The sequence below is a fragment of the Haemaphysalis longicornis genome, unplaced genomic scaffold (assembly GCF_048455015.1).
Source record: "Haemaphysalis longicornis isolate Haplotype H1 unplaced genomic scaffold, Haemaphysalis longicornis Haplotype H1 scaffold_10, whole genome shotgun sequence".
Classification (NCBI taxonomy): Eukaryota; Metazoa; Arthropoda; class Arachnida; order Ixodida; family Ixodidae; genus Haemaphysalis; species Haemaphysalis longicornis.
The window spans coordinates 139,888,956-139,915,876 of record NW_027526204.1 but is presented as its reverse complement, the minus strand read 5'-3'; the positions used below and the strand labels follow the sequence as shown (position 1 = coordinate 139,915,876).

The 26,921-nt window shown below is 47.2% G+C and overlaps 1 protein-coding gene across 2 annotated transcripts; it reads left to right on the top strand.

Moving 5' to 3' along the window:
- Positions 1 to 228: 228 nt before the first annotated feature.
- Positions 229 to 25,476, top strand: LOC144159476 (ribonuclease 3-like). 2 transcript variants are annotated; one of them, XM_077690995.1, is made up of 6 exons: positions 229 to 411; positions 12,668 to 12,763; positions 16,283 to 16,364; positions 21,572 to 21,694; positions 23,069 to 23,376; positions 24,205 to 25,476. In XM_077690995.1, exons 2-6 carry the CDS (start codon positions 12,686 to 12,688, stop codon positions 24,385 to 24,387), a joined length of 774 nt encoding a protein of 257 aa, XP_077547121.1. In that variant the 5' UTR covers positions 229 to 411; positions 12,668 to 12,685; the 3' UTR covers positions 24,388 to 25,476. The 2 variants fall into 2 exon arrangements, with proteins under 2 accessions (XP_077547121.1, XP_077547122.1); XM_077690996.1 differs by lacking the exon at positions 229 to 411 and adding an exon at positions 490 to 677.
- The last annotated feature ends 1,445 nt before the right edge of the window (positions 25,477 to 26,921 follow it).

Sequence of the window (26,921 nt, the reverse complement as noted above, 5' to 3'; positions counted from 1 at the left end):
AAGAAATGAAATTAAAGGCTTTCTCCAGCAAGGGAGAAAAACTGAAAGTACAGCGAGCTTTGAAAAAAGAAAGAAAAAACCACAGCAGCTTGTCAAAAGACCCTGTGCGGTGGAGATACGAAGCCGGCAGAGTTAACGGCCGCGGAATATTAGTGCGCGCGGCGGCGCTCGGCGAGAGAGCTCCTGCCCCTCCTCCTCCACAGAACAAACCCGCTCAAGAGCCACCGCTCCGCAAACGCTCTCGCACAAGTCACAAGGTTACAACACCCCTCGGCGCTCTTGCGATTCTCTTTCCCGCCGCAGCTCTAGCGCGTCGTCGAGGGACATAGTCGCACTGCTGCTTTGGGTCCCCAAACGAGCGCAGCTTGTTTCCAGCTGACATCCGCGTCATTGCTTTCGGCAGCCGCAAAGGTGAGTGTGCGGCACGCGCGCTGTTTGCTGCGTCCAGTGCAGCTTGTCGAGACGCGTTCTCGCGCGCGACTACTGCTGCCGGCTTGGAACGCCGCTATCCTTGGTGTACAGTGCGAATGACATTGTGCTCCGCGCTTTCGAGGACTTTTACAACGATTCGACCTCTAGCGACTGCTTAGCTCGAGAAATTTCGTCCTGAAAGAGGTGATCACCGGCAAGTTGGTTGATTGCTTTGACTGTGTATTCGACGGCTAGAATTCCTCAAGGTGGGCTGCAGTTTTTAGACACACTAATGCACAGCATGGGTGGTTTTAAGCAATAAAATTACGATTGTCAGCTCGCGAGGAAGGCACAATGTGGACTTCATGGCATTGCATAACGGTGCGAGTTATTCCAAGATTTGTTAGACCGCTGTTACGAATCAGCTGTTGTGTTCCGTTTACGCGCCACCAATTCTCGCATTCGCGTGCAGAGCAATTGACCGTTGCACACCGCGCCGGCTTTCGACGCGTAGTTCGCAACGAATTACATAACTATAGAAGGAAGAGTGATTACACTTTCACATATAGACCGCAATGAAGGCTTGACATTTAGTGCTGGTTGGAACAGTTTTTTGTTCGTTATCTGCACGTCATGATCGGATGGTTGTTCCACATGTTTGCTGGGGTAAAATGGGTAATTTGTGACGGAAACATTGAGAGCGTTAGTTGGCTTGTGACCACGAGAAGATATATGTCAGCACGATTGTAAGTAGACTTGTCGAGCTTAAGCATTCAATTGTTTCGTTATTTATTACACGAAGTTTATCCGTGCAGTGCCAGAAATTTCCAAAGTGTAAATGGACATTCGAAAACTCAGATTTTTATTAGCCTACGCATTAACAATAAATGGTGTCTTGACAAAGGCACCGGTATCTGAAAGGCAAAAAAGTAAAATAAATATGCAGGTGGATTGCTCGTTAGTCTGAGTGAGTGCCCAAAAGCAGAACTTTAATTTGTGCCGTAAACATCACGGGCATGTGACAAATAAGAGAAGAAGAGATACAACCTAAACCGAAAGAAGCTTGGCTTTGTAGCTGCACTCTCCTGGACACTTTCAAATCGTAGCTGCAAAAAAGTAAGCTTAGCTTTCTGCTGATTAGATTGCCAACAATTATACTTTTTAAAACACCACAGTTCGTTTCTGACTGAGCAAAGCTTCTAAAGTCCTCGTCACAAAAATTTCTTCTCCGGTTTTCGTTCAGAATACCTAAGGTTTTCCGGTTCCAGAAAGAAGCATGTTTCTTTCGAGTTACTCGAAATTTCAAAACGCGCAGCTTTTTTAATCTTAGCTCTGGTGCGAATAAGATCGAAAGAAAACTGCAGTGAGGGATTGTGTTTCTGAAGTTTCGTTTTGCTCTCCCGGCCGAGCATACGCGTTTTAAGCGTGGAAAATTAGAACAGAACCTTGGCGAGGAATCCAGTTTTCGTAGTTTCGCTTTCGCCTCCAAAGCGGAGCAGGCGTTGAGAAATGTCGCCCGTTAACTTTTTCAAGGACAGCAGAAACAGGGCAATGGACGGGACAAGGAAGGACAACAGGACGATGCCTTGTTGAGGTCGCTTGTATAGTTTCGCTTTCGCCGTTAGAGCCACGCTGTCGTTTCCAGGAGTTCAGGGCCAATAGCCTCCCCCCCCCCCCCCTTCTTTTTTTGGCGTCACAGCCAAGCAAGTGTTGTCCAAGGCCGCATCCTATAGTTTCGCTTTCGCCGTTATAACCGGCCTCTTCCGGCGCCCCTTCTTTGGTTCTGTAGAAAGTTCGCGGCATTTATAGTCCGCTACAAATTCGACATTTGTATCCGCCTATTTTTTCACCACTTTTATTTTTTGTGTTTTCGGCGCTTTGTGGCTCTAGCAATAGTTCAACCGTATTTACCTTAGGGACCAGACAGCCAATGAAACTATCTGTCACGAAAATAGTGAAGCAACTACAATTTAAGCCTGTTACAGTACAAGTTTTTACGCGCACAGAGATTCACTTTTTTTAATTTGAGAGTTCGTTGACGTCCTTTGTGCTTGTCATTCACGTTTGAAAAGCTCAATGCTCCCATTAACGCTACACATACTAAAAAACTTGAGTGATTCATGCTTCCGCAGCCATCGACGCAACAAGGGCTCGACTTCGCGGTTACCATTGTGCCCGTATATGTATAGTAAACGGGCATTGCAAATTTTTTGTCCTTATTCGTCATCGAGAGGTCGCATACAGAGCTGATTTGTTAGCCTGCTCTTATTACCACCATTTTCAGCCCGTGTTCATTGATGTCAAACCAAAATTTTCATTATTTTTATTCAGCCGTTTACTACTACTACTAAGTCGTAAGAGTCTGGCTCAGAGTACTGCGTTACACTGCGTTGTAAACGTTGCAAGTTGGGGGTTGACTGTTAGCCATATCAATAAAAAACAGGCCATCCGGGAACCTAAAAAAATATTTCAGAAAAGTGATATCTCGCATAGCGCAAGGAATAATTTTGGATATGAAAAATGCTAAATTCTTTTCAGTATCATAGATTCGAGTCTGCGTAACCTGGAAGAACTATCGCCCAAACTTGACACGGAGAACGAAGCAAGCTGCCCGCTTCTATGAGTGCTGTGCGAAAATGCTTTTCAGAAAATTTAGCTAAATAAATCGGTAGTGATCAGTTCTGAAAGAATCGCAAAGAGCCAGAAAGTGGCACCGCGTCTCGTCTGCCTGCTGCAGCCATTCCCCTACCAGAATTTTATAGAGTTGAGCGGACGTAACCAATTGCGGAATCGGGCACTCTTCGGTATGAACTACAATCATGATATTAAAGTATGAAGCCGCTCTCGAAGTTTAGCGGTAAACAAGAAGTAGCGAAGTTTCCAGATAGCCAGGCAGGCTGTTCAGGGTCGCTCTTTATAGTTCCGATTTCTCCGCCAGCGTTCAAGAAGGCGTTGCTGAGGCCCGCAGACTATAACGCTTGGGGACGACGACGGCCAATCTGGCCTTGACGTCCTCTTGACGTTGTCTCTCTCCTTCCTTCTGTGGTGCCGCCTCCATATCGGAGTTTTCCCTCTTGCTTACACGCTGCTGTTAACGAGGTGATAGCAGAGCACTCGGAAGCACGCGTCGACGACAAAAGAGCTTCGACTTTGGGCTTCGGTGTTCTAACATTAGTAATAGCAGTAAATGAATTGAGAAGCTTGATCTTTTTTCAAATTAGGTAAGTGAAACTGCGGTGCCGCTGACGGGAGATGGAGCAGCTGGGGCCTTAAAGGGACCCTGCAACGCTTTTCTCGACCTTTCTCTGAATCTTAAAAGGCTCTCAGTCTGCAGTCAACAAATACGTCCAGTACTTAGAATACGGGGTCACGAAGTACGTCAGCCAAAAATTACTTTGTAACGTGATTGACCGGCCTAGTTGGTTTTCCATCATGCACAGTTCAGCGCAAAAATAGACAGGGACTAGGAAAGGCACAACACAAGAGCGCTCTTGTGTTGTGTCTTTTCTAGTCCCTGTCTATTCTTGCGCTGAAATGTACATAACAAAAATTTCTGCTCTATGCCTTTCCGAAAACTTATAAAGAAACTTGCTCAAAAGATTTTTATCTCTTTCCCGGTCTTGGTGTTCGACCGCAGGAATTACGTCATTAGAGCGATGTAGCTGCTATTGGCCGGCTTACGTTCAATTGCACCAATAAACGAATAGCGGTAGCCACTTAAAAAAAAAATGCCGCAAAAGCAAAGTAGAAACGGAAGGAGGATCTGTTGCGACGAGTGAGTCACGCAGAGCCGCATTGTGCTGGCGATAACTCAAGCTTTCACACTTCTTCCTGACGCGAAGGAAACAGTGAGCGCGTTTATCAAAAGTGTTGCGAAGTTTCTTGAAGAGGAACAAGAAGCAATTTTAAAGTGTCAAGCTATCGAGTAGAATTCATTTCAGATTCTTACTTAGGTGACTTAGGTGCTAATTTCGCTAGCCTATGTGCCTGTTCGCCACGCTTGAGCTTCGGGCCTTTACGGCGCTCTGCTGTGTTTGTGTTGCTGTATAGTGAGGGAGCGAATGGAAAGAAAATTCGCGGCTTACATGCTGACAGTGAGAACACGTAGACGGTTCGTGACTCTGGTGCAGGCAGCCCCTTTTTTTTTTTTTTTTGCCAGTGAAGCTGAAGCGCATGCGAAATAGCGAGAAACTATAGAACGAACAAAATGGCGCTCTGCCAGAAAGTGACGTAACTGACGTAACTTTCCTTTATGCTCTTTAACTCGCTTCGAAGTTGCTCACGTATGCGCGAACAGGGGATATTTTCGCCGTTCGGCTTAAGTAGCAACTACGCATACATTTGCAGTTTCTAAGAAATCGCGCAAAACGAGTCATACCAACTTACTCATTGTCTGCCCCTAAGGCCCGCTCAGTTTTGCTGCGTGCGTAGTATTTGCGTATACAGTATAGCTGACTTATAGTTTACAGCCGGTTTTAACGAAACCCCGGCTGTAAAAAACAAATCTTCCGTTCCCGTCACCATTCATAGACATGCATTTTACGTCCAGATATAGCGAAAAACGGATATAACAAAGTGATTTTTGTTTTTTGTTTCCCGATGTGTCCGTTATGAGCAGGCTAGTATATATATATATATATATATATATATATATATATATATATATATATATCAAGGTTGCAGTCGTCATTGCCAGTGCTATTCGGCTTTTTTTTTTTCGAAATATATAATAGGGCCGAATGACGTGTGCTTGTCACGTTTCTTTGATTCATTGATAAATAAGCGAAAATATAAGTCGAGAAAAAATCCGCCGTTTTCCGGGAGCGGGACTCGAACCCACATCTCCGCATAACCGGTGCGGTGCGTTAACCAATTACGCTATCCCCACAGCGGCTTCTCTCTCGACTTTAAAGCGGGGGTTTATATTTACAAGAGCTCTGAGGCCGGTCAACTAGCGCCGCCCCTCGACTACCGCGGGAGACGTAGAACGTCTTCTTTTTTCCCAGCGGCCGCCACGTAGAACGTGGTCGGAGGTCGGGGTTAGCAATTGGCATATCCGAACTGCTGGAGCCAGTGCCTCGTAATGCATGTAGCAGAACAGAGAGATACGGGACGAGGGACTCGGTAAAGATACATATCAAGGTTGCAGTCGTCATTGCCAGTGCTATTCGGCTTTTTTTTTTCGAAATATATAATAGGGCCGAATGACGTGTGCTTGTCACGTTTCTTTGATTCATTGATAAATAAGCGAAAATATAAGTCGAGAAAAAATCCGCCGTTTTCCGGGAGCGGGACTCGAACCCACATCTCCGCATAACCGGTGCGGTGCGTTAACCAATTACGCTATCCCCACAGCGGCTTCTCTCTCGACTTTAAAGCGGGGGTTTATATTTACAAGAGCTCTGAGGCCGGTCAACTAGCGCCGCCCCTCGACTACCGCGGGAGACGTAGAACGTCTTCTTTTTTCCCAGCGGCCGCCACGTAGAACGTGGTCGGAGGTCGGGGTTAGCAATTGGCATATCCGAACTGCTGGAGCCAGTGCCTCGTAATGCATGTAGCAGAACAGAGAGATACGGGACGAGGGACTCGGTAAAGATACATATCAAGGTTGCAGTCGTCATTGCCAGTGCTATTCGGCTTTTTTTTTTTTTTCGAAATATATAATAGGGCCGAATGACGTGTGCTTGTCACGTTTCTTTGATTCATTGATAAATAAGCGAAAATATAAGTCGAGAAAAAATCCGCCGTTTTCCGGGAGCGGGACTCGAACCCACATCTCCGCATAACCGGTGCGGTGCGTTAACCAATTACGCTATCCCCACAGCGGCTTCTCTCTCGACTTTAAAGCGGGGGTTTATATTTACAAGAGCTCTGAGGCCGGTCAACTAGCGCCGCCCCTCGACTACCGCGGGAGACGTAGAACGTCTTCTTTTTTCCCAGCGGCCGCCACGTAGAACGTGGTCGGAGGTCGGGGTTAGCAATTGGCATATCCGAACTGCTGGAGCCAGTGCCTCGTAATGCATGTAGCAGAACAGAGAGATACGGGACGAGGGACTCGGTAAAGATACATATCAAGGTTGCAGTCGTCATTGCCAGTGCTATTCGGCTTTTTTTTTTTTTTTTCGAAATATATAATAGGGCCGAATGACGTGTGCTTGTCACGTTTCTTTGATTCATTGATAAATAAGCGAAAATATAAGTCGAGAAAAAATCCGCCGTTTTCCGGGAGCGGGACTCGAACCCACATCTCCGCATAACCGGTGCGGTGCGTTAACCAATTACGCTATCCCCACAGCGGCTTCTCTCTCGACTTTAAAGCGGGGGTTTATATTTACAAGAGCTCTGAGGCCGGTCAACTAGCGCCGCCCCTCGACTACCGCGGGAGACGTAGAACGTCTTCTTTTTTCCCAGCGGCCGCCACGTAGAACGTGGTCGGAGGTCGGGGTTAGCAATTGGCATATCCGAACTGCTGGAGCCAGTGCCTCGTAATGCATGTAGCAGAACAGAGAGATACGGGACGAGGGACTCGGTAAAGATACATATCAAGGTTGCAGTCGTCATTGCCAGTGCTATTCGGCTTTTTTTTTTTCGAAATATATAATAGGGCCGAATGACGTGTGCTTGTCACGTTTCTTTGATTCATTGATAAATAAGCGAAAATATAAGTCGAGAAAAAATCCGCCGTTTTCCGGGAGCGGGACTCGAACCCACATCTCCGCATAACCGGTGCGGTGCGTTAACCAATTACGCTATCCCCACAGCGGCTTCTCTCTCGACTTTAAAGCGGGGGTTTATATTTACAAGAGCTCTGAGGCCGGTCAACTAGCGCCGCCCCTCGACTACCGCGGGAGACGTAGAACGTCTTCTTTTTTCCCAGCGGCCGCCACGTAGAACGTGGTCGGAGGTCGGGGTTAGCAATTGGCATATCCGAACTGCTGGAGCCAGTGCCTCGTAATGCATGTAGCAGAACAGAGAGATACGGGACGAGGGACTCGGTAAAGATACATATCAAGGTTGCAGTCGTCATTGCCAGTGCTATTCGGCTTTTTTTTTTTTCGAAATATATAATAGGGCCGAATGACGTGTGCTTGTCACGTTTCTTTGATTCATTGATAAATAAGCGAAAATATAAGTCGAGAAAAAATCCGCCGTTTTCCGGGAGCGGGACTCGAACCCACATCTCCGCATAACCGGTGCGGTGCGTTAACCAATTACGCTATCCCCACAGCGGCTTCTCTCTCGACTTTAAAGCGGGGGTTTATATTTACAAGAGCTCTGAGGCCGGTCAACTAGCGCCGCCCCTCGACTACCGCGGGAGACGTAGAACGTCTTCTTTTTTCCCAGCGGCCGCCACGTAGAACGTGGTCGGAGGTCGGGGTTAGCAATTGGCATATCCGAACTGCTGGAGCCAGTGCCTCGTAATGCATGTAGCAGAACAGAGAGATACGGGACGAGGGACTCGGTAAAGATACATATCAAGGTTGCAGTCGTCATTGCCAGTGCTATTCGGCTTTTTTTTTTCGAAATATATAATAGGGCCGAATGACGTGTGCTTGTCACGTTTCTTTGATTCATTGATAAATAAGCGAAAATATAAGTCGAGAAAAAATCCGCCGTTTTCCGGGAGCGGGACTCGAACCCACATCTCCGCATAACCGGTGCGGTGCGTTAACCAATTACGCTATCCCCACAGCGGCTTCTCTCTCGACTTTAAAGCGGGGGTTTATATTTACAAGAGCTCTGAGGCCGGTCAACTAGCGCCGCCCCTCGACTACCGCGGGAGACGTAGAACGTCTTCTTTTTTCCCAGCGGCCGCCACGTAGAACGTGGTCGGAGGTCGGGGTTAGCAATTGGCATATCCGAACTGCTGGAGCCAGTGCCTCGTAATGCATGTAGCAGAACAGAGAGATACGGGACGAGGGACTCGGTAAAGATACATATCAAGGTTGCAGTCGTCATTGCCAGTGCTATTCGGCTTTTTTTTTTTTTTTCGAAATATATAATAGGGCCGAATGACGTGTGCTTGTCACGTTTCTTTGATTCATTGATAAATAAGCGAAAATATAAGTCGAGAAAAAATCCGCCGTTTTCCGGGAGCGGGACTCGAACCCACATCTCCGCATAACCGGTGCGGTGCGTTAACCAATTACGCTATCCCCACAGCGGCTTCTCTCTCGACTTTAAAGCGGGGGTTTATATTTACAAGAGCTCTGAGGCCGGTCAACTAGCGCCGCCCCTCGACTACCGCGGGAGACGTAGAACGTCTTCTTTTTTCCCAGCGGCCGCCACGTAGAACGTGGTCGGAGGTCGGGGTTAGCAATTGGCATATCCGAACTGCTGGAGCCAGTGCCTCGTAATGCATGTAGCAGAACAGAGAGATACGGGACGAGGGACTCGGTAAAGATACATATCAAGGTTGCAGTCGTCATTGCCAGTGCTATTCGGCTTTTTTTTTTTCGAAATATATAATAGGGCCGAATGACGTGTGCTTGTCACGTTTCTTTGATTCATTGATAAATAAGCGAAAATATAAGTCGAGAAAAAATCCGCCGTTTTCCGGGAGCGGGACTCGAACCCACATCTCCGCATAACCGGTGCGGTGCGTTAACCAATTACGCTATCCCCACAGCGGCTTCTCTCTAGTTGACCGGCCTCAGAGCTCTTGTAAATATAAACCCCCGCTTTAAAGTCGAGAGAGAAGCCGCTGTGGGGATAGCGTAATTGGTTAACGCACCGCACCGGTTATGCGGAGATGTGGGTTCGAGTCCCGCTCCCGGAAAACGGCGGATTTTTTCTCGACTTATATTTTCGCTTATTTATCAATGAATCAAAGAAACGTGACAAGCACACGTCATTCGGCCCTATTATATATTTCGAAAAAAAAAAAAGCCGAATAGCACTGGCAATGACGACTGCAACCTTGATATGTATCTTTACCGAGTCCCTCGTCCCGTATCTCTCTGTTCTGCTATATATATATATATATATATAATGTGTGTGTGTGTGTGTGTGTGTGTGTAGTTCCAGTTTCGTGTACGCATTGCTTAAATTTGTAAGAAAGAAGGAAAGAAATAAAAATACAGGAACAAAGGAAGCACCAAGAATGTCGTTCCAGAGCGTTCATAAATAAATTGCCCGCTGCTGCTTACTCGCTGTTCAAATTTTCCTTCATGTCTTACTATAACCTGTCCAAAAACTTGGTTCCTCCCCCTGAAGATTTTGAGGTTCATTTAGCTATTAACGAGTAGACACCGCAAATAGTTAAATTGATAGCGCTGCAGCCCTAAAAGGATGCTACAGTAACGAACCGTACCCACACGACTCCAGCGCGATCGAAACAGAATCCGCGTTTACACTGCGCATCGCAGCGAGCTCGCAAGCGCTTGGAAGCACGTCAAGCCTGTTCGCGCAGTGGCTTCGCCGTGCTTCTGTCGCGGAAATGTAAACGTGGCCAGTAACTGCTGCGTCGGTTGACTGGTGGAGGGGGGGAAAGGAAGTTTTTTCTCCCTTCATCTGCTCTGGTGACGGAGGAGTTTTCTGGGTGACTTGCACTGTCATTTTGAAAAACGCGGGACGAGCCATCATGGTCTGAGGCGTTAAAGTGTGGGAGGATACGTTTTGTCTGCAGTAATAAAGGGAATGAGCCGCAAAGTTGTTTGGACTCCTGCGAAGGAGTCCATTAAAGGGACCCTGCAGCACTGTGTGCAGTGCAAGTAAACATGCGCGACTATTAGATTACACTGCCAGGAATACCTGAGCCAAATATTACACGTGCACGTGAAGCGGTAAGCGCTCAGTCAAAGACTCGGAAAAACCAACCGCGCTCTCTTCAATTCTCCTCATTATGCACCCCTGGCATGGCCTAAACGGCGTCATTTGGGCCATGGCTGTCCTTGATTGATTGATTGTAGGGTTTAACGCGCCGACGCAACGCAGACGATGAGGCGCGCCGTAGTGGAGGGCTCCGGATTAATTTTGACCACCTGGGGATCTTTATCGTGCGCCGAAATCTCGTACACACGGGCGTTTTTGCTTTTCGCCTCCATCAGAAAAGCGGCCGCCGCGGCCGGGAATCGAACCCGCGACCTCGTGCTCAGCAGCGCAACGCCTTAGTCACTGAGCCACCGCGGCGGGTGCCATGCATGGCTTTCCTATTGTCTGTCGTTGGTCAACTTTGCGGCTTATTTCTAGCAGTTCCTGTGACGATCCGCCGTCGTCGGCGTTGTGTAGCAACCTCTTCAATGCCTGAACCTGTACGCATAGTTTTTGTGTTTCTTTTGCGTTTTGAGTGCGCGCGGAGTTGGAGTGACGAACTCAATACTCCCCTTTCAACGAGACCAGTTGACAACAAACGTTTATTGTTTCAAAAACGCCCTACCAGCCTGAGCGCGCCCTTGCGAGCAGGCAGCCATGCCTGCTTTTTGTGCCACCAGACCGGAAATATACCCCTCCACGCTGCGGACAAAAGGAGAAAAAGAAAGAAACAGTCTGTTCGTTGTGTCAAAACATCAAAGCAAATTCGAGACTTCGCCAGACGACTTCGTTAAACAGCGCAGAAATTAGTAACGAAACATGCTGTCCAGCGAGAGAGCGTCAACGCCAAAAATTGTTGCGTACTAAGTCTGCAAGCCAAACGGCGACTTGAGAAGGTAACAGTAGCCGACATACGAGCGACACATCTACATGCACCGACGGTTCGCAACCTGACCGCGAGGAACGGGGTAACATGTCGGTGTTATCAAGAAAGCAGCGGCTGCTGTTTCAACCGTGAGACTGGACCGCTGAAACTGCTTGACGTTCTGCCGCCAACGTTCAAAAAATTGGGCCCATCTCCCCGCGAGGGGGACTCGAGTAAATGCGTCGCATAGGGGTGGGTGTATTGCGTTCACGTTTAGTGTTTGGGGAGTTGGGGGTAGTGAATGCGTTGTATCAGCAGCTTCTTGACGTAGTTTGAATGAGTCAAGGATATAAGTCGCGTTCGTAGCCTCCCATTCTGTGTAGGCTTTGCGGCGCAGTGGGTAGAGCACCATGTACATTGCGTCCCGCCCGCAGGGTCGAGGGATCGAAACCAGGCGCCGGATAGTATTTTTTTATATAGTGTAGGGGGAGGGGTGCGGACTACGACTACGGACGTCAACGCGGGTGACATCGTGAGTTACTGAAATGCTCTGCATTTAAAACTTCCTGGCATGTGATATATCGAAGGCCGCCGAAGAGACGCCGTATTCTTTCCTCCATGGAACGCCGTGACCGCCCCCATCTCCGGGAGAGAGCGCGCAGTTTTCGTCACGTTGTCCGCGGTCGAGTTGAGAGGGAACAATTATGCGCGATTTCTCATGGCGCGTAGTTTCGGTTCTTGCGGGAGGAGATTGTTGGGAGAATAGACTTTACCGCAATATACATTCCGAGTAGTCTATGGTAAGTGTAGCAGGGTCCCTTTAATAGCGAAGCTTAGAAGAAATATATTATGCAACTGGAGTGTATTAACAGAAAAGCAGCTAGGTTTATGTTTTGCAAATATCGCAGGCTTGATTGCCCGACAACCATAATGCAATTAAACGGCATTTGTACTTCATAAGCTCGGAGAAAGTTCAGTCGCCTTTCCTTTCATTACAATTATGTATGTCTGGTAATATAAAAATTGATCTCCGTGACAGTGTTAAACCACTATCAGCACAACGTACTCGTCATGGTCATGGACGTTCTCTGTCCCGTATTTTTGGGCGGTCATATGCTTTCTAATATAGTTTTTTTCCCCTAGAACTGCGGAAGATTGGAATTCATTTCCCTCTGATGTGTTTCCTTTTAGCAGTGTTCCTGGTGACTTGGAGCGTCACATGTTTTCTTAACGTTTTATGTTTCTGCTGCATTGCTGGCCTTTGTTTCTTACACTAATGTTTCGATGTACCCACTCCTGCTTGGACCAGCGCATTGGCCTGCAGTATTGTATAAATAAATAAATAAATAAATAAATAAATAAATAAATAAATAAATAAATAAATAAATAAATAAATAAATAAATAAATAAATAAATAAATAAATAAATAAATAAATAAATAAATAAATAAATAAATAAATAAATAAATAAATAAATAAATAAATAAATAAATAAATAAATAAATAAAGATGCTACTGCTATGGCCTACTTCAAAAGCAATATCGCCTTGATGGTGGACAGTGTTTTTCCCCAATGCTGCGTTAGTCAATAAAGAGTCGTTTTTTTAAGTTATGTAAAGTGTGACACTACTCTTTTCAGTGACCCGCTGGTGCCGAAATGGAGAACGCTGACGGATTTGTTGATATGGCGGATATACTAAAGGAGCTGGAGGAATCTAAAGACCCTTCCGAAAAGGCGAGTTCATGTGTATTTTCTTTCAGTATGTATGTGCTCTGTTTTACTCGCTTAGCTTCCAGATCTTCCGGTGTATTGCTAATACGGCACTGATACACCTTTTGCACGTAAAAACATTGAAGTATGCAGTCCGGATAACTTGTTCGCGCTTTATTTCGAAATGTATGATTGTTTTGAAAACCAAAGCTTTACAACAGGAGTATGCATTTACTGCACGAAAGAAAAAAATCCATTACTTAGCTTTTTCGCACGCACAACTAGCATTCGTAATTTTATTAAAAAATATTATGTTATTAGTCTCCCATTTTATTGCGCATTCGCTCAGGCGAAATTTTTTGCCCCTTCGGAAGCGACAAAAATCCTGTAACCATTTCTCCTAGGCAACTTCTCGTTGTCACGCCTGTTGTAACGTCAGTGTGCATGTGATGTCATCGCTCAGGTGTCCCACGTGCTAGCCCCTGGCACTTCATCATCATCATCACCAGCACATATCTACGCCCACTGCAGGGCAAAGGCCTCTCCCATTATTCTTGGCACTTCAAAAGCATTTAAGTACTGATTTTTAGAGTGTAAAAAAAAAAGAAGTCAGATTACTTTAAAAAAGACGTGAACGCGGTGCTGGCGAACTCCGAACTGAAAATAAAAATACAGTAAAAAACTTATTGGCGGGGGTGCTGCTGAGAAAAGATCGTTTTTCATTCATTGGTGACGATGATGACGATGGTGAAATGTTTATTTTTGTAACCGAAAAATGCGGCCATTTTTTTTTTCACTATATATGGGCGCAAACGGGATAGAGAAGAAAACAAAACGAGAAGAAAAAGTTAAAAGGAAACAGAAGGCAGAGGTGAAACGTTTACGAAGATAGGGCAATCCATATTCAGTTAGGGAGGTCGCCCGCCCGGATGTAATAGAGAAGAGCCTCGAACTATTGTCCCTGCGGATGAAGTTTGTCGATCGACCAGCGGGTGGTAGGCTGTCCATGGCTTGCTCGCGATCCCACGCGCCATCAGGGCATGTCCACAACAGATTATGTATATCCGCGGGGGCTCGGTCGGGGCGTCGTGTACAATAGCTCCCCTCCTTTTGAATGAGACCGGGAGTTCCCTCTACTAAGCAAGCGTCTTGGGGAAAAAATAGCAAGACCGCTTTGGTAAGGGGAACTAAAGATCTTAGGCGAGCCTCTTCAAAGGTCAGCGCTCGAAAGGAAAGATCAGCAGTGTCGCGATCATTGCGCACCATGAACCTGGGGCGGTATTCCCGTGTTTTGTCCCTTTTGTGTCCCTTTAAAAAGTGTCCCTTTTGAGCGAGCCCTGATTAGCTAAAAGCGAACACCCGGATGTGACGCCTTACAAGCAGGAGCTATGAGCCGGGGCTACTCGGAGCAGACGATTTGGAGCAGACGATTTTTCGTCGCCTTATTGTTGGTTCGCTCGCGGAACAAAAAACACATAAAATATACTCTGATACGGTTTCACTTCTTTAAAATGCGTTTGCAAGGACAGTTACGGTATTTGAATCAATGACCCACTGCTTAACCGGAACTACGTCACGGTGAAAGGGACGCAAAAGGGACGTTTTAAAAGGGGACAGTTACGGGAATACCGCCCCTGGACATCGATAATGATGCAGCACGAGTGGTGAGTGACACTCAAGAAAGGACTGGGAAAGCTGACGGTCTCTTTCGTACCTACCAAAGGTGGATTAAAAACTAAGCATTTACTGGACGTCTGAGAGCTGACTGGCATACACAGACACTAAGGAAGCATTCTGAGTATATAAAGAGAGTATTTCTTTTTCCAGTGCTGGCTTTTGAGTTGTCGTTATCAAAGTTATGATTTATTAGTTTTGTTCCTTGACTCTGGTTCTTTCCCAGGTTACCCTTCCGAATTCGTAGCATATATGAAGGGACTTGGTTCCTTAAGTAGGCAGCCAAATTTTGTTACCTTTATCACTCGCACCCTGTCGACAAGGTCTTCTTCTTCTGCTTCTTCTTCTTCTTCTTCTTCTTCTTCTTTGAAATTCTCCACGTTGACGTGCCCGTTGCTCTTACTGCTTAGGCAGTCGTTGCGTGCTACCTCCATCAGTATCTTTAGCAAGACTCTGACGAGGTACAGCTGCTGCGCAGAAGACATCGCGATCTGAAGAGGTCGCAGTAATAGAGCAAACGCACACCAATATTACAGCAAAGCTGTGTACAGCTAGGATCCAGCAGACCGTCTCCGTCAGCAAAGCGATGTAGACAAGATTTGCACGCGGGCGTAGCGCCGCGTTGCGGCGCCCACGCAAATACCCGGGATCGTAAAACTGTGCGCCAAATTGTCAGCGCATGAAAAAAAAATCATAAAAAAAACATAGGGCCTTCATACACTTTAATGGAAGACGACTTCCCAAGACCTCCTCCCAAACCCCCGGAAAATGTCTTTCCAGCAATGCATTTGGGTTTACAGGTGAAGCCGACTTTAAGGAGATCGTTGTAGGCTTCGTTTTCAAGGGATGGCTTTCCCACAGCGGATGTTGCACAGTAAAGCACGTCCATCTTCGGAGGGAATACCATTACAGAAAGTTGCTTTAACTGTTGTTCTTATCGGAACTATCTCGAAACAAATTATATGACAATGAGCCGCTAAGACGACTCTAACAGTGCGTCGGGTTTCATTTACTTTTCAAAATTACGTAGTTCAGAGTGAAGTTGTAAATACTGTGGAATTCTCGTCTGCTGTCAATACATGTCCTTTTACGGGAGGGAAACGGACAGCCCCATGTTTGTCCGCTGGAATAAAGAGCCAGTCCTTCAAAGTTTCATTCAGGTAAATAATCAGGAACCTTGCTCAATCGTAAATTACAAACAAACGTGTTTTGCTATGTGCAACCCCTAGAACTACGACGACCCTGTGAAAGCATGTCGTCGTCGCTCGGCACCACAGCTTTGCTGGTCATCCTTCTATAAAAAATTGAAGACAACTGTATTGGTTCTCCCCCTTTCATATTGCGTCACATCCTCCGCACTGTTGCCATCCCTTTTGTGTCCCGTTCGAGGTGTCAGGGGGGAGATGAACACGATTTGTGCTCTTGTCCGCGCTTCTCTTCAGTGCGGGCGACTTCCCGAAGGTTCCTGAGGGTCAGAAATGTTCCTGGAAAACGTTTCAGGCCCCTGGTATACCAATGGCAGTAGAGTGCGAGGTATCAAAGCTCTTTGCGGCTTCCTAACGGATTATGGGCTAGAGGCGTGCTGTTTGCGATTCTGCCTCTTTCTATACCTCTTTTCTCTCGCTCTTTCTCTGTCTTTCTCCCTGTTTGTGCCTACGTGTGTGCGTGCGTGCTTGCGTGCATGCGCCTTTCCTTTTATTCTATATATTCGCATTTACTAACCATCCCTTTATCATCATAAGCCACTACGCTCCACGAAAGAATAATAATCTCTCTCTCTCTCTCTCTCTCTCTCTCTCTCTCTCTCTCTCTCTCTCTCTCTCTCTCTCTCTCTCTCTCTCTCTCTCTCTCTCTCTCTCTCTGACGCAGGCTGCCACAGGCCGAATGACGACAGAAGCACCGAAGCCCGCAGCCAGTACGGTTGTGAAGGACTCGCCGCCTGCACAAAGTGGTGTGTATCAAAAAATAATCAGAATAACATTTTTTTTTGGGGGGGGGGCGATGCTAGTTATTCACCTGTCATGATAACAATGCCGTCATTATGCTATTATCCGGGTAGGAGACGTTCAATCTCAGCCTATTGCACTGGGTGATCGGGGCACGCCTCAAGGTTCCGTCCTCTCTCCACTACTTTTCAATCTGGCCCTCCTGGACTTACCCCATCAACTCGACGCCATCCCTCACGTTCATCACGCGCTTTACGCCGATGACATCACAATATGGACAGACACTGACTCCATAGGAAAAATCCAAGACTCACTTCAACAGGCTACGGATGTCGTTAACAAATATGCCTCGTCAGTCGGGCTTCAGTGCTCGCCACCAAAATCGGAACTTATCGTCGTACGCAAACATCCTTCTGCTTCACACATATAACCGATTTGTATCCACCTCGACGGCGATACCATACGACCCAGCTCCCCACTTCGAATTTTAGGCCTTATCATCCAGGCCAACACGCGTAATGATCAAACTTTATAGAAGCTCTCCAAGGCGTTTCAGCAAGTCTCCAACATGCTTCGACGCGTTTCGAACCGGTGCCGGGGCATGAAGGAGAAGATCTCATCCGACTGGTTCAAGCTCTCCTGATTTCGCGAGTAACCTATGTAACACCTTACCTTACCCTCACCAAAAGTGACACAGAAAGCATTGATCGATTAATTCGCAAAGCTTTTAAGCTTCGACGGCACGTCTCCTACAACTTGGCCTCCACAATACTGTATCCGAGCTAATTGAAGGCCATCTATCAAGCCAACGGCTCCGTTTAACACAGACACCTGCAGGGCTAGCCCTCCTAAACAACCTCCATATCACATGCCCGCAATCTACTGCCTGTCAGCCCCTCCCTGACCATTGGAGAAGTAACATCCAGGTTCGCCCTTTACCCAAAAATATGCACCCTGACCTCCATCCCGGCCGCCGACAAGCCCGAAGCCAAGAAAATGAGAATATTTATGGAAAAAGAAAAGATGTCGCCTATACGGATGCTAGTACCTACCCTAATGGTCAACACAAAGTAGCCGCAGTCACCACAAAGGGCGCCCTCATTACCTGTGCATCAATCAAGACATCATCAACCTGGGTTGCCGAGGAGCTAGCTATCGCCTTAGCCCTCATACACACTAAGTACCCAATCATTATCACGGATTCCCAAGCTGCCTGCCGAAGCTTCTTAGCCGGGAGTGTGGCCCCTTCTACTTTAAAGCTACTTTTTACCTCATCAACCCCGTCGTAAAGTTAATATCATCTGGACTCCTGGCCATTCCTCCCTGACGGGCAACAACTTTGCTCATCAGCAAGCCTGCGCCCTCTCTCTCCAGGCTTCCGAGGAGACCACATCGTCAATCCTGCTCGTGACGTATCAAGACATCACGCAATATTACCGGTCCGACAGACAACACTTCCCTCCCCCTCACCCTGCGCTATCCAAGGAAGAAGAATCGCTGCTCCCCAGACTACAAACCAATACCTTTCCTCACCCCGTTCGCCTGCATCATATGTTTCCCACTCAATACTCTGCTCTGTGCCAGTTTTGTTCACAACCCGGAACTCTAGCTCATATTATAATACAGTGTGTGTGCAATCCCAAACTTCCACCTCTCCGATCCCCTCTTCCCACCCCTGAGCTGTGGGAGAACCTGGTGACCAGCGACCATCTGGACGTCCAGCAGCTCCTGGCATCCAGAGCGAAGGCTCTCTGCTCACTTGATGGATTCCCGGACTAGGGAACCACTCCCACTTTAGAAAGCTCTAATAAACGTTTCTCTCTCTCTCTCTCTCTCTCTCTCTCTCTCTCTCTCTCTCTCTCTCTCTCTCTCTCTCTCTCTCTCTCTAAAGACGATAGTCTTTCTTGGGCTACTTAAACGCAGAAATGTTGGTCTGTCTGTCTGTCTGTCTGTCTGCCTGTCTGTCTGTGTCTGTCTCTGTGACTCGATTCAGCCACCCGGCCAAAGTCAAGTGGTATCTGCGAATAATCTTATATACTCACAGCCAAAGCTAAACGTCGAAGTCCAGTGTCAGGGTTCATATTTGTCAACATTGTTGAACAAGATCAAGATATCACGCAAATATAAGGCAGAAAATCAATAGACAAGAGGTATTTACAGTGTTCCTTCATTAAAAAATTCATAAGTGCTTGATTTTTGCGATAGCAAATGAAATAATACATCAACGGCAGAAAACCATCGCCTGCTGTTGCCAGCGCTACCTCCTGGCGTCATTTAAAGAAGTCAAATGGCAATAGCAACGAAAGTTCCCCATTTGCGGTCATAAGAAAGTAGTGCTTTGAATGTGTGGTTATATGCAAAAATATATGCGTTTGTTACAAATCGCGGAAGCCTTATTTGCTCAGAAATTATTGCATAGTTTGTATGCTGTCTTCCTTCTTGTTTTCTTTTCGTTTTTTTAAATGCAGAGCATTTCAGTAACTCACGATGTCACCCGCGTTGACGTCCGTAGTCGTAGTCCGCACCCCTCCCCCTACACAATATAAAAAAAATACTATCCGGCGCCTGGTTTCGATCCCTCGACCCTGCGGGCGGAACGCAATGTACATGGTGCTCTACCCACTGCGCCACAAAGCCGACACAGAATGGGAGGCTACGAACGCGCTTTATATCATTGACTCATTCAAACTACGTCAAGAAGCTGCTGATACAACGCATTCACTACCACCAACTCCCCAAACACTAAACGTTAACGCAATACACCCACCCCCTATGCGACGCATTTACTCGAGTCCCCCTCGCGGGGAGATGGGCCCAATTTTTTTGTTTTTTTGTTTTTGTTGTTGTTTTTTCTGGAAGGTGGGGCTTTGTCAAGCTGCATGTGCGCAGCTTTCTCCTCATTTTCCCCACCACATTGCGTTGTTGACATTTCTGTTTGTAATTTCTTTTGTATGAGCATGCGCTGCTTTGTGGTCAAATAAAGAAATAAATAAATCAAGAAAGAAAGATGGGGTAAACGTTCCACTTGGAACGCTCGCGCAGTAGGGCATCATGGTTCTACAAATGTTGTAGTACGGTGCCTCAATTCACGCGTGTCTCCACCGTACGGCAGCGCTAGCGTCGAGGCACCCGAATTGGAGCAGTAGAAGACGGTAAATTTAAATTTACTTGAGCAAACCTCTAGCGTGTTATCTTGGGAGGAACGAGACAGCAGAGGAACAGCATGAGAGATGAGCGGGAGAGAGAAGGGAGGCATTTACTTGCCAAGGGCGCCAGTCGACTATCGTCTTCCGTCGACATTTGCAACAAAAGGAGCTGATACGCGGCCACTTTTTACTTCGGCTGTGGTTTCATGTAGCGCCGCTGCTGGAAATTTCACGCGCCCATTTCTTCTATTCAGATATTTGTTTTCGCCGAACATTTCCTTGTTCTTGGTGCCATTGGCACATATGTAAATATAAGACGAGGCGGTATGCGGAGCTGAATAGAGGTTAGTCATATATATTCAAAATTACGGTGCCGTTTCGTTCGGCGGAGGGCTGAAAATAACCCTCGTATACAGACGTCACCCCGTGAATTAAAATGTCTGCCATTCCCGGGAATGGAATTAGTACTTTATATAGTGCTTATAACGAGGCTTTTCTGCGTAGCTTAGCTTATCAAACATATTTGAGGTATTAATGACACGGAATCCAAAACTTTGAACTCGCTCCTTCACAAGCATTTTCCTCTGGATGACATCTTCCCTTAGCTTATCAAACATATTTGAGCTAGCTAGGACACGGAATCAAAAACTTTGAACTCGCTCCTTTACAAACATTTTTCTCTGGATCACATCTTCCCTATGACAAAGCTCGCCACCGCCATGTCAACCTTAATTCAATTTTCATCGTGTCAACAACGCAACAAGGAAAACGTTGGACATGTATTATGGACATCAAGGTTGCTGCACGATCCTTAATGTCCGTTGGCTGTGGCTATGCGGCGAACACCGTGCCAGCGCTATGCCTGAGGTCTCCACCTCAGGCATAGCGCTGGCACTCCTCTCTCTTCTTGTCCCTTAACGATACACCTATCATTTTCCGTTCCATTGCTCGTTGAGTCGTCCTCAATTTAAGTTGAACCCCTCTTAGTGAGCCTCCAAGGTTCTGCCCCGTAGGTGAGTACCGGTAAGATGCAGCTGTCATACACTTTCTTCTTCAGGGACAATGGTAGGCTGCCACTCATTATCTGAGAATGCCTGCCGAATGCACTCCACCACATTCTTTTCCTCATGGTTGGGATCCGGGGTCACAACTTAGCCCAAGTAGATATTGTCACGATGCCAAAGACGACGCAGTTGTCTTTAAGGAAAACAAGTTTGTTCGAGCGAAATTGTGCTCCCCTAACAACTCAAAGAATACACAGGCGGCAAAGCAGCAGTCAACCGAGTGACGTACGCAAGCGAGCGTCGGTGATCGGAATCCCGCGGTGTCTGCTCTGCAGGCTTTTATATCTTTCGGCGCGAGTGTTTCTCGAACCGTCGATTTACATCTGGAACGTTGTAGATCAAAGAAGATTACTCGAGGCTCGTGACGTTAGGGCGAAACGCTCTCCGTATCAGAAGGAGATAACCTGTGCGGAATCAAAATAAAGAATGAAACGTGCGCTTCTCTTGGGACACAGATAACATAGCCGGGCGCGGCCGGGCAGTAAAAACAAAACATAAACAAACAAACCCAATGCCTAGTTCACGGCAATATATTCGCTTACCACCTCCACGGCCTCGCCACCTACCTCAAACCGCTGTGCGTGCTGTCCCGAGATTATTGATCATTACTTTAGTTTTCTGCATATTAATTTTCAGGCCCACGGTTCTACTCTGTTTCTCCAGTGCGGTAAGCATGCTTTACGTGGATACGGTGAACATGTTACGCGGTTATGTGGATACGGTGGATACATTGTATCCACGCGCTTTTAAAAGGTCTTCATTGGTAGTGTTTTCAGATGCAACGGAAAGGCATAGATGGCAGATGACCAGCCTGCCTCTTTATACACATGCCCGTGTCTCTGAGTGGTGGGTGGTCGGGTGGGCCGAGTCGAGAGCGAACAGACCAATAATATCGGAAGACAACGTCATCCCACGCAATATGAAAAGCAAACGAGTGACCATGTATGCCTATATAAAAGCGAAGTTGTCAGATTTCTTACGTCCTCTTTATTTCTTGCACAGGTTCAGCGTCGGGCAGTCATCCGGAGTTCGTGCTCAAGCCTGAGCTGGTCATCAAGCTCCAGATGGTATACCCGGAGAAGTTCGTCAAGGAGAAGCTGGGAGGCTACGAGTTCAAGAACAAGAGTTGGGTCGCCCTTTTTTTTTCTTTTGGTCACGTGTTCTGCCCATATCAGCGCATTAGATCCCACAAATCACGTTAAAAGAAAAGTGAGGCTCCAGTTCCCAAAGGGTTACACTCTTCGATAAAACTTTGAAACGTGTATTACGTAGAGAAGAAAAGTAAAGAGAAGAAAGCTCAAGTAAGATAACCAAGGAAGAAAAGAAAACTGGTAGTGGACTGCGAGCTGAATAGTTTAAACCCTGAGCAGGACTTTTACTTGGGCTCCATCTAACTAGCGAAACCCACTTCCCTAACTCGGAAGTCCTCTCAACCTGAAGGAAGAAACGTGGTCCCCAAAGCTCGTCATATTTTGTAGGTACGAGATGAATTTTTCATAAATGTACCTCCGTCTGCGTGTCGCGGTGGTCCACTACAGAGACCCTCTGCGGCAAGTTTTTAGGGGCTGCGCCTTAGTAAGTCAGGTTCCTTGCTACCAGTATCAAGGGTCCGCAGGCCGCACTTCAAGACCTGCGGCGTTGGATAAGGCCTCCTAACGAGTGCAGGTGTTTCCCTCGTGATTACTATGGCCTCTGTAGCCTGACGTTCCGATTTCCTTGTGTGTCATTTATGCTATGAAATTGGTGTCCCACGTAGGCTAGCACAATAGAATAGAATCGTTTACCTTATCACGGTTTCTTGTTTGAATACCTATAAACTGCACGCTGACGTTTGCGATGATGCCTTAACGCTCAGTTCCCTTCGCTTGGTCTACCTCCAACAATACGTTGCGGTATAGCTTGTATTCACTGGCGAGGCACGCACGCGGGCAACCATGTGAATGCGCCGTCACTGGTTACGGCGAGCTCCGAGGGATGGCAGCACTTATCCGCGCTAAGCACATGATGTGTGTTGGACGTTCCAAACTCTACCCCACTGAATGCAAAGTAATGCACCCAGCTCAATCTGAGTGCGATTAATAGCATCTCTGTGGACACCGCCGTTGATAACCGGGTTGAAACGGAGCAGACGACGCACGCCGGTGTTTTTATTTGCTTCGGCGTGCCGGCGCAGTGGCACAAGCCGCGCCATGTCCGTGGCGCAGCGGCCATGTCCGGGGTCGTTTCCAGTGTTGCTAAACGAAGAAATTGACAGCTTAACTTTGCAACAAATAACACCTATAGCGCGAAGCCTGACAACAATGAGAGCAATACGATTTGTGATTGATATGCGAAGTGGAAACAAAGCGCGGCAAGCTGGGTGCTGCCATCCTGGCTGCATGCTGAGAATGCCTTCATTACTGCAGCGCACATTATGAGCACAGTCGGCGTTGTTGCCTGTTCCATGCTTGTCTTGAGAAGCCCCTCTCATGCGGAGTATGCCGTCAAACCCACACGCAGGCACGCTTCTTCGCGCCCTGCTGCACCGAACCTACAAGCAGAGCAAGCGCCCCACGAACAAGACCTTCTGCGACCCGCTGGACTACGTGGGCGACTACGTGCTCAAGTTCATCATCTCGCAGTACCTGCTCGAGCACTGCGCGGTGAAGACCAAGGAGCAGCTCGCCCAGCGGCGCGCGCTCGTCGAGAGCCAGGAGGCGTACGCTCTGCTCGCGGTGCGCAACGGCTTCCACGAGGCCGTCTTCATCGACGACCGCCGAGACTGGGAGCACCTGACCGAGTACATCGGCAACGTCAAGGACGTGCAGGTACGTACTATGCCGGCCCTCATAGGCGCGATATATACTCCGCTCAGACGCAAAACACAAAGAGAGAGAGAGAGAGAGAGAGAGAGAGAGAGAGAGAGAGAGAGAGAGAGAGAGAGAGAGAGAGAGAGAGAGAGAGAGAGAGAGAGAGAGAGAGAGAGAGAGAGAGAGAGAGCTCTTTATTAGAAGCGAAAGCCCAAATGTTTGCCAGAATTTCGACACGGACTTGCTACTTAGCGGGGAAAGTAGGCAGGGAGGAAAGCAAATGTCGTGCAGATTACACGGCAGAAGAGAGGAAAGAAAGAAAATGAGAGAGGGAGAAGAGAGAATAAATCTTTATCGGAACGTCTAGTTTGGTGAATCGGTCTATTTGTTGCGTTGGTTTCGCTATGTATTGCAGTGGTCTCAAGACAGAGCCCTGCGGGACGCCAGATGTTACTAAAATAGGGAAAATTTGTCCCCCAGTAAGGTTTTTACCGCAGAACAGACGGTGTTTTGCGGATGTCTCTGCCGCATGTTCTGTGCCCTTTCTCTATTTCCCAATACCTCGAAAAACCGTGTTGGGTGCGACTTTTCCGGTTTTAAATATATTTACAACGTTATGCTTTCCCAGTTTTGAATTTAGGCCCCAGAAATTAGTACACATTAGAAAGGGCACAAGCCAAACTCGCCACCAATTTCTTTAAGTTAGATATGGGATCACACAATTGTGTACGCGTCTGACTGTCTGAATATATATACTTATCCGTGCTGCCCATGCACGGCGAGGCAATGAGGTTCATATTTATCAGGATTACCGATCTTTTTTTCAACACGATCAACGTACTGCAGACCCTGAAGCAGCTGGGAGACGTAGAGAAGAGGCGCTGCTTCATCCAGAACTTCTTCCAGTCCGTGGCGGGGGCCGTGTACGTGGACAGCGGCTACGACCTCCGGGCCGTAGAGCGGGTCTACCTGCCTATGCTGAAGCCGTTCCTGAACGAAGTCGTCCACATGGAGCTTGACCACTACTGATCTCAACGTGGCCCAGCCCAGCGCACTATCCGCTGTTAATGTAACTCAGTATTGAAAATTTGAAAAATGGTTAGCTCAGTCAGGGACGGCCAAAGGGCCCTGAGCCCTTTACAAAGGGTACATCAGCGGCTGCCCTGATGTACAGACAATCGGGACACGCTTTTTGTAAAAATGCTGGGCAGTTCCTTTTTCTCACTATAAGAGGCGGTTTGGCAGTTACTAAGAGTTTATTTGCTTCTTAAGGGACCCGCCCGACTGCTTCCGAAGGCGATAGGCGGCCATTTTGTTTTACAGAGAGGAGGTTGAAAGAGAATTGGCCAGTCCCAAAGGGTGCGTTCTGAACGCCGCTGTCTTGTCTGCTGCTAAGTCAGTAGTGGTGAGCGCCGATTTTAAGCTATAGGCCTTTTGATTTGAAGCGCCTTCTAGTCTGGCATGAATTGCGGAATTTTATCGTTCTCAATGTGCCATAACATGACTTGCCAGAATAAACATGCGTACAGGGCGGCTCGCACGGGGTAAGGAACGGGCCCCCAATTCAAAATGGCAAGTTGGTCGGGCCACTTAAAATCTGATGAGGCAATACGTCCGCGCTTCATCCCGCATGCAGGTCTGAGGCACTCTAAATAGATGTTACTAACTTTGCTACATTTCTTGTTGCAGAAATGTGAGTTAAATTGGTATCTCTATTGTGTACCTTCCCGGCGTGCTGTCGAGGCCCAATGCATTTGTCTTTAACGGTTCCTGTCACGACCATGCTCATGCATTTGTGCGAGGTAATGAAATTTCGTAGCTATAAATTGACTTCATACTGAATTGCGCTAAGTGTACATACGAATACAGACGTCCATAAAATTGACAAAACTATTCGACGAATACGCTGAGCTTAAACTGTCGCGCGTGAATTCGACCTAAGTTGCTGCGCTGTACAGTAAACATCCACCGCCTCTGCTGACAACACCAGATATGTCAGTACTTTGACACACAGGACGCGGTGTGCCTACCTCGTTTACTTTTTTTGACTATGTCTTTCGCACTGCCTAAATATTCTGCTTTGTGTTTTACTTCCTGCAAATAAACTGTTATAACGATTGTTGTCTTCGGCAACGCAAAACAATTCATTGCTTCAGTAGCGTTCAGGGTAGCGTTCTCGGACCTCTATTATTTCTCATCTACATAAATGATTTGCCAACTAATATATCTTCCAATATAAGACTATTCGCTGACTGTATTCGCCGATATGTTTTTACTGTGTTTCTTTCATGTACCCTGAATTTCTTGTTATCCAAGCTTTCTGCATATCGGCAAACCTTCGCGTTATTACATTTGTTTGAGTGTCAGTGACTAGACATGCTTTGTCACGGTGTTGTGTTACTTTCTGTGTATTCGATGTTATTGATGGCCGCCCTATTACTCTTTGAAGTTTGTACCCCCCTTACTCAATGCTCTTATTGAGCTTGTAAGGTATCATAAATAAATAAATAAAAAGTCATGATAATTAAATGATATGTCGTACAGCAGCCTTCTCCGGGGATGGCACAACCCAAATTCTAAGCTTGCAGGCTATTATGTTTTCGCTTTCATTGCAAGGACGGTGTGATGTGCGTATTATTGTTATCAGTATTAGAACCGTAAAAATGGACTACAACATCAAAAGTGTGCTTTCATATATCTGGAACGCGCAGGACTCGTTGTGTCGCAGTGGCGCCTTCCAGGGGCGCCATATCAATTGTGCCATTGGTTTTACTCTCGTATTTTTGCGTGCGTGAGTATGCTTTGGGCGTGTCTACAGTCACGCGTTAAATGCTTGGTGCCACGGAATGTATGAGCGCAAAATTCGGTTATAATTTGGTTCTTTTGTTAAATGTATCTCTGAACATTTCAACTTTACGCTCGTGCAAAGTAATTTTGAAAGCTGAGCTTTTCTCCAGAAAGTAAAGTTCATAAAATGCTTGACAGAGCCAGCCAGCAACCAAGGAAGCAAACAAGTGAGTGAACAACTTTTACTGAGCTTCAAATAAAGAATGGTGCGCGCAGGCACCAGATGGGGTGGTTCCCTATTCGCGGGACCCATATGTGTCCAGTAATTCTTCTCCTCGAGCCACCAGCTGATGCTGAATGGCGAGGTCAGAGCTGGACAGTAAGGTCTCCCATCGCTCGAGCGGGTTAGAACTGGGGGAAGGGGGAAGGGTGTAGGGGGGTGTCCTGAGTTTTTTGCACTCCCCAATAATGTGCGCGAGAGTGCCGTCTCCCCGGCAGAATGGACATGTGTTGTGTTCTGCAGGGTACATTTTGTGCAGAAGCGCCGGGTGTGCGAGCGACCCTGCCTCGTCATTGCTGGCACGTGGTCCACAGCGCCGATTCAATTTTTGCCAATCCCCCGCGTAGGGTATGTAGCGTGCGCAGTGACATCACAAATGTCACGTGGGTGCTCTGTGCAGCGAAGCGTTTGGAAACACGCGTATGGTCTGCGGCCGGTGTCTTCCCTCGAAAACAGGTGACGCTACAGTGACGCTACGGAAGCACTGTACCGGCCT